The 12,316-nt window shown below is 44.2% G+C and overlaps 1 protein-coding gene across 1 annotated transcript in view; it reads right to left on the bottom strand.

Annotated features, from left to right (window-relative positions):
- PDIA5 (protein disulfide isomerase family A member 5) overlaps positions 1–10,004 on the bottom strand; it is a 126,896-nt gene extending 116,892 nt beyond the window's left edge. The window contains exon 1 of the mRNA XM_038422140.2: positions 9,855–10,004. Coding sequence (XP_038278068.1) covers positions 9,855–9,974 — 120 coding nt within the window. The 5' untranslated portion in view covers positions 9,975–10,004. The remainder of the gene's footprint in view (positions 1–9,854) is intronic.
- Positions 10,005–12,316: the final 2,312 nt, after the last annotated feature.

The raw sequence follows: 12,316 nt of genomic DNA, 5'->3' as shown, positions 1-12,316 counted from the left end.
TCAGGGCATTTCACACAATTACACTGAACACAAAGTGATCTTCAAACTTGGAAGTCAACTTTTGTGCCGAACAATGCAAATGAATGAGGCACATTTACTACCCAACAGTGGAACTCAGCCTTGCTTCATATGATGCATCAAAGTTAAATGAACACTGTCAAAGAGTTACCATTGTTAGGAGAAAACTCTCCTAAATTTGTAATAACGTAGGCTCTGACTTCCAGTATTAGGCGTGTGAAAGTCTAGGCATGCATTTGCACGCATTTAACTTATGTATTTATAACTAAGACTTGGTTTTAGTCACAGGTACTTTTAGTAAAAGTCATGAACAGGTCATGGGCAATAAACAAAAACTCACAGCCCACGACAGTCCATGACTTATTCTATATATTCCTGACTAAATCTTGGGAGGGAGGGAGGGAAGGGCGCACACTGCCTGGGACCCACGCTTGTGCTGGGGGGGTACGGGGAGCGGCGGGCAGCCTGGGACTCCTGCCAGTGCTAGAGTGGGGGGGCAGTTGGTGGGGCTGGCAGACTCCCTACCTGGCTCTGCACCTCCAGGGAAGTGGTGACATCACCCACCCGCAGCTCCTAGGCGGAGGCGTGGCCAGGCAGCTCTGCCCACTGCCTCCACCCCAAACACCAGCTCTGCAGCTCCCATTGGCCAGGAACCGCAGCATGCAGAGCTGCCTGGCCATACCTCTGCCTACGAGCTGAGGGATGTGACTGCTTCTAGGGAGCTGCCCCAAGGTAAGCGCTGCCCAGAGCCCTCACCTCCTCCCGTGCCCCAACCTCCAGCCCTGAGCCCCCCTCCGCCACCCAAACTCTTGATGCTGCTGGGAGGGGGGGGTGCGCGCAGTGGCCCGAGACTGTCCCAGCAGAGGCCGGTGCAGCTGGCCCTCACGCAGTCCCTGAGCCAGCCTGTGCAGATATCACAGAGGTCCCGGAAAGTCATGAAATCCGTGACTTCCGTGACCTCTGTGACAAACTCGCAGCCTTATTCATAACCAAACATATCTGTGTGACTTAGATATTTGCACAGGCACATAGCCAAAACGGCACCTAACTGGCCAACTGTGTGTACAAATATCTGATTTTTACGTGCACAATGGGTATTTGCATGCATAAAACAGATGTGTGCTATTGCATATACCTTCCTTTGAAAGTCTCACCCATGGCAATATGTATTTTTTGAGACCATGAAAGCAATTTTGGTTCAAATACAAGTACTAGGAGGCCCTAGCGTCCTGCCATGAAATCATGGTCTTCCTGTATGTAGATTTCAGAGTAGCAGCCATTTAGTCTATATTCACAAAAAGAAAAGGAGTACTTCTGGCACCTTAGAGACTAACAAATTTATTTGAGAATAAGCTTTCGTGAGCTACAGGTCACTTCATTGGATGCTGTAGCTCACGAAAGCTTATGCTCAAATAAATTTGTTAGTCTCTAAGGTGCCAGAAGTACTCCTTTTCTTTTTCCTGTATGTAATGACTTCTCCAGACTCCCCTAACTCAACTGGTGACAACACCAATTCTCCTGCAACTCATCTTTGAAAGGGACTCCCCATCTTAGCACAGTCACCCTCTCAAGTGTCCTCATTTTGGCACAGCAGCAGTCAGTCACTGTAAATAAGAATATTAAGTCATCCTGTGTGTATGAAATAGGCTTTGCCTGACTAGAAATCCATTTTACACAATTCTCCTAATCAGCGTTTAGAAGGATATCAAGTCTGCCTTGAAATTCCACCACAGCTATGGAGATTATAGACTTTAAATAAGTTATCTGATTTCTTTACAAGAGGAGCAACACAAATCCCAGGCAGGACAACCCAGAAGAGGTCTTTCACTTGCCAAGGTGACATGGGAAAGACGAGGTAATCCTTATAGCCAGACTGGCTTTGTCCATCCTTTTCATACCAACGCCTATAGCAAATCCCAAGGCAGTGCTTCATGCTGTATTTGCAACTTTCTTTAAAAGTTAGCTCTCTTGGATGTTCCACAACTTTTAAATAGTCTCATACTGCCAACACTGAAAAGGATTTCCCCCCTCTGTCTAGACAAATTGAAATATTCGCTCATAACTACTGTTTCCCTCTCATACACGTTTTTAATTTTATTTTTCTTAAATGCAATTGCTGGCAGACTCAGAATAAGCTGTGCCAGGTACATGTATGAAGGCAGTATAATCATGAATCACAGACATCTTTTACAACAGGATTTAACAGAAACCACAGCATGGAGTAAGCTACTGTAACGTATACTATACTATTATACATTTTTTTATAATAATCACCAAAAGCTATATATTAAGAATTCACAAAAACATCTAACATTAAATTTTCCTGGTCTTTTTCTTTTAAATCTGTTTGATGTCCCAACAACTTATGTAGACCTACATTTTCAAAAGTGACCAGTGATTTTAGCAAAAAGAAAAGGAGTACTTGTGGCACCTTAGAGACTAACAATACAGACTAACACGGTTGCTACTCTGAAACTAGTGATTTTAGGTGTCCAATGAGAAACACCTCAAAGAGAGCTGATTTTCAGATAGCAGACAGGCAGCACTATCCAAACATTAGGTCCCTTTAGATTGTCTCATGTTGGGCACGTCAAAACTTGCGTCACCCATATTAAGTAGTCACACTGGAAAATGTAGACCCCTTTGTTTAAGAGAAAAAACAATTGTTAATAGGCTTTTTATCTTCCTAGCTCATCATGTAAACTGCTTTTGACCTTGTGCAATAATTGCTTTCTTTCCACCCACACACACACACACTTTTTCGTTACTACTATCTACATTCAGGATGGTGCTACCTTGATCACTGAGCCATTTGTAACAAACATCTTGCAAGACAGAAAGTGATAAGTCGGGCAGTCCCCCATTTTTGTTTATGATTAATATCTAAAATAGCTGAAGAAACATTTTAATCAAATCAGATCATAAAGAATGGGGTTCCCCTCTGTTACACGAAGGTATTTAGAACTCTGTATTCTGAATGCTTCAAGAAAACTGCTGAGTTCTTCATATTTGCAACAAAGAAAGGAAAACATTTTGGCCTCAGATTTTAGTGGTCATAAGTAAATATCCAGTTTATTAATGTACAAAATAAAAATATAAACAGCATCTATGGTACCCGTCGGGCCAGTAACATGGCCTTTTCTTAATCACTGTGGTACTGACAATTTATATAAAATAAGAAAGAAGTCTCAACTAATGTGGAGTTAGGATTGCAAATCCCATCTGACTTTTCTGCTTGTTTATGTTCATTTTTCTTGAAAAGTACAAGCCATGGCACATTACTGATCCAAATTATAAAGAGAATAATTAATCCTTACCTCTAACCTTTTAAGGAACAACGCACAGCCAAAAAGCACTGATGCATTTTCAGTTATGATGCATAGTAACAGAAAGGACAAACGTCACTTCTTCCTTCATTGAACAGAAGAGGTAACACAGGGATAACATCGTTTATTATTTATGTATTTATGGTATTTATGTTTTACTCTAAAGTTAGGGTATGTCTACACTGCAATCAGAGGTGTGACTGCAGCACGGGTTACCATTCCCATGCTACCTCAGCTAAAAATAGCACTGAAGATACAGCAGCACAGGTTTTAGGGTAGACCGTACAAGGCTGTCAGGGAACCCGAGTACCTATTGCAGTGCTAGCCCAGTACCTATTGCGCTGCTAGCCCAGGCCGCTGTATTTTCACTGCTAGATTAGGTATGCCTACCTATGCTGCAGTCACACCTCAAACTGCAGTGTAGACATACCCTTAAAATAGGGAACACTACAAACTACATTAAAGGTAACATGGGATTTGCAGAATTCACCATTCTAAGTCAAGAGGATAGTGAAAAATACCATGGTGATGTGAAAATTTGACTAGAGCCTATTGTTCTGCACAGTACTTAAACTACAGGCATAATATATAGTTTGTCCTAACAGTTGTTTCAAGCTCTGTGTTATACCCATTAATTATACTGCATATCACTGATTTTAAAATGCTTAGTGCAGAAAAACCTGCACAACTATTTACTAATTAACAAATGACTGTAATACGGACAATTACTGAGGCTGACAAAGAATTTTCTCCTTGTTATGAGTGTAAAGTTCAATTTCTCATCAAGTCCAGCATTGGTGCAACATTTTATTGACATTTTTGTTTAATATTTGTCTCAGATATCAATTTATGAATGAATTTTTAAAATTAAGGACTTGAGAAAAAGACTGTGTGACATATTATCCCTTGCTAGACAGCAGTTTTGAGGAAGTGTAAAGAGATACAGTATCATTTATCCAATATGTGAGATCACCAAAGAAAGAAATCGCACTCCACTTCGGGGGATGAACTCTAATAATACTTAGCACTTACATAATGCTTTACATTGTCAAAGCATTAGACAAAACATTACCTGCTCAATCCTCATATACTCCTTATCAACATGGCAGGAGTGTTTATCTTAATTTAACAGCGGGAGTAACATTCACATAGAGGTTAAGTGATTTGACTATGGCCAGAGGGAGGCAGTGTCAGAGACATGATGAGAACTCAGAAATACATAGATCATGGGGGCATAATTACACTATGTTGCATCTTTAAATAAAAGAAATCTCTTACCTATCCAGAGCACGTATTAAAGTCATATCAACGCGATCAAAGATAGCACACTGCATTAAAGCTGCCAAAATTGAGATTAGCTCTGTCATTTTTGTTCTGCAGGTGCACATATCACACTGTCCCTCCATTCACACTACCAGTTCTGTTCCCATTAGCTACCAAGACATTGAAAGTTACAGCTCCATACTAGTTTCAGTGGCCTGTTGTGTCATAATACTGTAGCTGACTGCCAGTGTCCTTACAAGCCTAGCCCTATCCCCAAAAAGCATAAGCAAAAAAGAAACAAAAAATCTTGCAACTGAGAATAACTCATATACTGAGTTTTTCATCCATAGCCCTCAAACCACTCGATAAAAGGAACTCAATATCATTACGCCCCATTTTACAGATGGAGAAACTGAGTCACAGAGAAGTAAAAGAAGTTGCTCAAGGTGACAACTGGCCAGCAGCCGTGCCAGGAACAGAAAGGGTCTCTCAAGTCCCAGTCTAATCCTCCAATCACAAGACATTTGCTAATTACCCCAACTCAAATCACTTGCTTTTACTTCTTCCCATCCATCATCTATAGGTCATATATATAAACCATAAGCTCCTCTGGACAGGACTTTGTAAAGCTGAGCACTCACTTTTGACGCTACAGGTGAAAACTGGGCCTCACTGAAGTCTGTGGGAGTTTTCCCATTGACTTCAATGGAAACAGGATCTCACTCTATATCAGTATCATCAAGCGTACGCCTGTGAACCAAAACAATTCAGGAGTCGAGGTTCTGGAGGGGTATCTGAGATTTTACCCAGGGGTAGCTTTTTTAAATTAACATTCTGAGGTGAGGCAAGGACAAAATGGGCACATACATATATCTGTATTTATGAGGGGGTCTGAAGTGGAGCACTTGGCAGTCTGCAATGCCCCTCTGACACACACAAGTACTTGCCACACCAACTCAGAAACTGTAGTCTACTCTAATAGACTCAGAAATGGTCTGGAAACCAGGAGCTCCTGAATTCTAATCCTGACCCTGTCACCTATGTGTAGAATGTCTTCAGGAAAGTGAAACTGTCTGAGCTCAAAAAGAAAAGGAGTACCCGTGGCACCTTAGAGACTAACAAATTTATTAGAGCATAAGCTTTCGTGAGCTACAGCTCACTTCATCGGATGCATTGAGCTGTAGCTCACGAAAGCTTATGCTCTAATAAATTTGTTAGTCTCTAAGGTGCCACGGGTACTCCTTTTCTTTTTGCGAATACAGACTAACACGGCTGCTACTCTGAAACCTGTCTGAGCTCAGTTTCCCTAACAGTAAAATGGTGTCAACAGTATTCAGTCACCTACCTCCAAAGGATGTTATGAGGGTTAGCCAATGTTTGCAAAGCACTCCAGAGATGTGGAATGCTATAGACGTAGTAATTATCCTGCCTCTGGCAATGGTATACCTTATGCACCACAAGAAGGTGCACTTTCCACCTTATCAGTTGTGCAATATTGTGCATTGAAGGAAGATGCCTTCCCGACTCCTACAATCATCAGTTTTTGCCCTGAAGTACAAGGTTTAATCAACCACTTGATATACTGAAAAGGGAAGCATCTTATAAAGGTATATATACCACAGCACTATGCGGTTGCACACAACTTGATCATCATATTACTTGGATATCCGTAAGGAAGACTTTAAAAATAACACAGATTATTACAGTAACTTTCCTGATAGAATTCATTGTATTAAGAATAATCATTTGCTTTTTAGTGCTTTTCTTTAGAGGACCATAAAGTGCTTTACAAAGGTACGTAAACCATCTCCATTTTACAGATGGGGAACCTGAGCCAGAAAGAGGTTAAAATCTAGATTTTCAAAAGTAGCCTCTAATTTGGGGCATCCAACACAGAATTTTAGAAATGCCGAGCACCCCACAATGCCAGCTGACATCAAAGAGAGCTGCAGATGTTCAGCAATTCTGGAAAAATCTCAGTAGTCCACACCTAAAAATTGAGGTTACTTACGAAAATCAGGACCTTCATTACAGTTCAAGGTAACAGAGCAAGTCAGGGCTGGAAATGATCTCCTGATTCCTTATCTTCTGCTCTAACTACTAGTTAACACTACCTTCAATAAAATCAAGACTAAGACCCTGACCCTACAAAGTCTCATGCATATGTTTAACTTTATGGTATATCAGTGAGTGCATAAAGTTAATCACAGACTTAGCCTATTTATTTATTTATTTTTTTAATTTTGAAGTAAAATTTCAAGAGAACACCTTCAAATTCAAGGTAACGAAAATTAGAAGAAAATTTAAATTGTACCCACTGATGGGTAAAGCATCAGTACAATCAACAGCTCAATTAAGACATCTACTCAAAGTGTTGGGGGTAAATTAAGAAGGAGAGTGAGAATAATGTGGAAGAATTATAATGGCACCATGTAATTTCACTTAGAATACCACATTCACTTTTGCTCATCTGATCTCAAAAAGGACATGACTGTAATAAAAAAAGATGCAGAGAAAGGCAACAAGAATTTGAGAGTCAGAAAGTTCTATACAAAGAGAGATTTAAAAGATATAAGATTATTTTGTCTGGAAAAGAGAAGAGGAATTATGGCAGAGATCTACATATAGAAAGGGAATGGTATAATGATCTCCAGTCTGATAAGATGAGAAAAAAGGGGAAATAAATAAAAATTCTTGTATCTATTTTTTAAAGACCTAGGATCAAACTCATCACTGGTGTAACTCCACTGGCATAATCTCAGTCAAAATTGTATAATCAACCTGGGACTTTCACTGCCACTGTTCTTATTGAGACAAACTTCACACACTAAAGAGAAGCCTGGTACAAAACTTTGAATCAAGACATCTTCAAATTTTAGGAAGATTTTGGCTCCACAGTTCAGCTTCACTTCAATTAGACGCTTACACAGCTACAAATACTAGTGACCTCTGTGCTTCAGGTACATGCAACCAGCTGTGCAGAATGTGTAGTTCTTTTCCATCATCCTTTGAACCAACGGCTTTCTAGGCCACTGTCAGAGGCAAGAGATTAGTCTAGATGGGCCAATAGTTCTGTCCTAGAACGGCAACCCCAACCTTACGTTTTAATTTCCAATGCAATGGGGGCAATCCCCATGTCATAAAAATTCTAGCAATTCTGCCACTTGCTTCATATAGTTGTATTTCTGCCGTGTATTTTGGATTGCGTGTGAATGAGAAAACAAACACAGTTTATCATTAATTATTAACTCTTTTGTAAAGAGAAGGGAAAGAAATATATTTCCACCAAAACAGTTAACAAAGTAGTGAATGAAAGTATTCATGTTAACCAATCTTTTTACATATTAATACTAAACTTTCAAAGAATCAGTTTTAAAAGCATCTTTTTGCAGGCCTACGAGTCTAAGGTATGAAACAGCATTATTTTGCTATTCTCTTTCGTATAATTTAAATGTAATGTGCCTAGATATTCCTGGATGTGCTGTCATACAATTTTTCTCCCAGTGCCCAGTTAAAATTTAAGATTTCCACATTGTTTCGGATATCTGTAATCTGAGCACACTCATACAAACATCATGGAAAAAGCTATAGAAAGTAACTATATAGACACATCTTTAATAAATCCATTTTCAGTGGTAATGTTCATTTTTGATTACCTCTTTTAAATCATAAAATTTCTATGCCACCAAATCAGATCTCCTTAAAAGGAATTTCAACAGAATACACACTTCATCATGCAGGAACTTTTGTTTCTAATTAGTTACTATGTGAACTGATCAACTGAAAAAAAGAAAGGAATCTAATATGTAATATTGATCACAGAAATATTCCCTTCACCATTATAAAATGAGAGCTGCTATTACTAAAGAAATATGTATCAATTATTTCATTGGCAGAATGGAAATGTACTCGCCCCACCTTCTAAAAACATTAGGTGAAAGGAAACAAAACAAAGAAAGAAAATCATCCTGTTTTGAAAATAAAGCCCCAAAAGGAAGAACAGAGAAACAATTAAAAGTTCATATCAGCAACTGGCAAAGTCAAAAGGGGCCAAGTACCCCAGAGTAAAGCCATGTGTGACACAAAATGTCAAAGCTATTTGCCTCAGGGTCAGCAGTCTCCTCAAGGGGAATTTTTTCTATATGGAATGCCTTACAGTGTTGCAATATTTACACATTCTCTAGTTATTTTATATTTATATGACATATACAAACACACCTACAGAATCTAAAGGATATTTCTTTAAAAATGCATTTACTTAGCACAAAGTAAACCCATTTTGCAGCAGGTTTGAAATGCCAATGCCTCCTCCATCTAATAGCACGTTTTCCCTGAGTGTTGGATGTCGCTGCAGCATTATGGCCTTATTTTATAAAACATTTCGAGACTTAAGACTACACACCTTTAAAACCTGAAGGTTTCAGAGTAGCAGCCGTGTTAGTCTGTATTCGCAAAAAGAAAAGGAGTACTTGTGGCACCTTAGAGACTAACTAATTTATTAGAGCATAAGCTTTCGTGAGCTACAGCTCACTTGCATCGGAAACCTGAAAGGATCATTAAATATAAATATATTTGTATAGTCTGTTCTATAATGATTATATACTATTCCACGGTGCCAGCCTCAGATGCATCCAATGTGATGCTGCAATATTTTAGCATATCCTCCGCAAGTGCAGAAAGTGTTGCTGATGGGGAAAACGCTGGGGTATGTCAAACCTGCAGCAAGATATACACATGCACATGTCGCTCAAAGCTTAACCCAGCTCTGCCCCTTTTGCAGCAGGTCTGAAATACCCCCGCCCCCAGCAACACTTTCTGCACTTGCAGCTGGACGCCCTCACATATTGCAACACCACACAGGATGCATGTCAGAGTGCCACCCTGGCGTGTTATATAACCCTCACACAGACGCGTCTACACACAACATGCACGTAGGGTTCATCTAAAAGGGTCCATCGGGGGCGGGGGAAAGGCTCCAGGCAGGTGTGTGTTTTTTTGCAGTCGGCTCGGAACGCCAGCGCCCGCACCTTGGCAGCGGGTGGCTGCAAGCCCAGCCCCAGGAAGGAGCAGCTCGGGACTCGCCTGCAGGCTCCCGGAGAAGTTCAACTTCAGCAGCGGCTGCCAGAACTGCCCAGGCAACTTGACAGCGAGCGCGGCACACGCCCGGGCCCCGCACTGCACCCCCGCCCCAGGCCGGCTCCCCCCCGGCACGTGCCCACCGCTGCCCGCCCGCCCCCCGGTACTCACCAGGAGCCCGAGCAGCAGCAGCAGCATTGTCCCTGCCGAGCGCGCGGTGCCCAGCCAGCGCCCCCCGCGCGCCTGCCGGCGGCGCCGCCTGCCACGTCTGGCTAAGCATGCGCACTGCATGGGGGATCGGGGAGTGGAGGCGCGGGGAAGAGGGGCGAGAGGCATGCTGGGGGTTGTAGTCTTGCCCTGGCCCGGGCTGCGCGGCGCGTGGGAAGGCGAAAGGGGAGAGAGGAGGGGCGGCAGCAGCGGCAAACACCCCTCCCCCCCGTTCCCCCTCCCCCGCCCCCCCTGCAATTACTTGACCCTTCGTGCCTGGGTGCTCGGTCTTCAGAAAGCCCGTGCACAGCCAGAGGGGTGCTGGGCTGTCCTGTTCCCCCAGACCCACGGCAGCAGGGGTGCCCGCCCTCCCCCCGGACGGGTCAGTTCAGGACCCTCACACCCCACCCAGCCAAGCACACAGGCTGCTCATGTGGGAGATCAGGCACGTTGCAAGTCCTGGGATATCCCCGGGCGGGTCTGAGCCCATCAGCTGAGGGGCTCTGCTCAGAGGTGGGACCATGCAGTTGTAGGGCCAAACCCCAAATGATCAAAAATCATGAATCAGACACCCCCGGCCCCGCCTGGCCTGCTGCAAGAGGTTAGCCCAGACGGTAGATCATATTGTGGTTTCTGGTCTGGTTTGATTTTTGAATCCGCCCCTGCCCACATGTGTGTGAGACAAAGAGGGAGACAAAAAGAAAAGGAGTACTGGTGGCACCTTAGAGACTAACAAATTTATTAGAGCATAAGCTTTCGTGAGCTACAGCTCACTTCATCGGATGCAGTGCTGGACGGAGGACAGTGATTTACGCCTCCATTGCAGGAGCTCTCGGGGGCTGGCTGCCTGATGGCACAGGGCTTCCAGCTTCTCCCCAACATGCTGATTAATTAATTTCATGTTGCCCCCCCCAACCAGCTCCACGCTTGCCCAGCGAGTGATTCTGCCACAAATCAATTCTGCCCCCCCAGCCCCTACATCTGCTTGTGCCCCAGCCTCCCCTCCCCCCATCCTGCAGCTCCACAAGTTCTTCACCGCCCCCCTTCCCAAGCCAGGTGGTGAGAGGGGAGCAGGCAGCAGACTGACCCATTGCTCATAGCAGGGGATGGGGGAGCAGCTCAGCATGGGGGGCTCTTTCTGCTCCCTCCTCCTCTCCTGTGACAATGGTGTTCATTCCTGACAGGGCAAGGGAAGGGTGGTGGGGGTGGCAGAGCTCTACCTGCTTCCTGTAGCCGCTCTGATGGGCAGCTCTTCCCCAGGAGATGGGGCGGTGAGGAAAGCAGTTATCAGAGAGTTTTGCCCCAGGCAGAGCAGAACAGCTGAAGCTGCTTGGACATCACCAGACTGGCTCTGGCCTTGACCTGCAGTTCTACGAAATCGTGAGGACTGGCAGCGTTGGAATCGGCCAGATCATCCCCCCCGACTCCCCTAGGCTGGTGCACAGGGGGTTCCCCTTCCTGTTTGGCCACGGGTGATGACGTAGCCCGCTCCCACACCATGTAGTGCTTTGTCCCCCTCAGCAGTGCCACATACAAAGGATGATGAATCTGCTACAGCCTTAGCCTGCAGGACAAGATCTCTTAGCAAACACAGTAGACGCTCATGGTTTTAGATCTAGAAGTCCTGGGTTCAATCCCTGCAACTGCCTGCCCATCCCAGGATGTTGCGTTACAGTGGAGTTATCCTACCCCACCTCGGCTCTGTGCAGTTGTCCCCCTGCCTTGGTAGGGAGATCAGGGAACAGGGTTAGACATGGGATAAGGGGGAGAATAGGGGAGGTGCTGCCAATGTGCGCGACCTGTTCACAGTGGTGGAACTTTGGACGGTTTTGGAGCTCGTCCGGCGATGATACAAGAGGCTCCAGCCCCCTCACAAAGTTCAGCCCTGCTGGAAGCTGGCAGAGTCTCTCCCTTCCGCTCACCGTTTTAGGGATCAAAGAACCCAGCAACCCGGTGCAGCTTCACTCTCTCTCCTCCTGTGAGAAACACAGACAGGATGGTGCTTCTGCTTCTCCCCAGCACCCAACCTGGAAGGGGCAGAGAAAGCCAAAAAGCCCCTCAAGCTGCACCCCCCAGCCTGGAGAGGGGACCCCGCTGCAGCCATCCTAGGCCTGGAACGAAGGATATGAACATAAGAACGGCCATACTGGGTCAAACCAATTGTCCATCTAGCCCAGTATCCTGTCTTCCGATAGTGGCCAATGCAAGATGTTTCAGAGGGAGTTAACAGAAAAGGCAATCATTGAGTGATCCATCCATTCCCAGCTTCTGGCAATCACAGGCTAGGGACACCCACAGCATGGGGTTGCATCCCTGATCATCTTGGCTAATAGCCACCACTGATGGACTTATCCTCCATGAACTTATCTAATTCTAACCTAGGAGGAGCAGAGGTGATGCTGAACTGATTTGGAGGGTGTGGCGGT

The sequence above is a fragment of the Dermochelys coriacea genome, chromosome 11, assembly GCF_009764565.3.
Source record: "Dermochelys coriacea isolate rDerCor1 chromosome 11, rDerCor1.pri.v4, whole genome shotgun sequence".
Lineage (NCBI taxonomy): Eukaryota > Metazoa > Chordata > Testudines > Dermochelyidae > Dermochelys > Dermochelys coriacea.
Note: the sequence above shows the minus strand (reverse complement) of the source record. Positions and strands in the feature narration are given on the sequence as shown.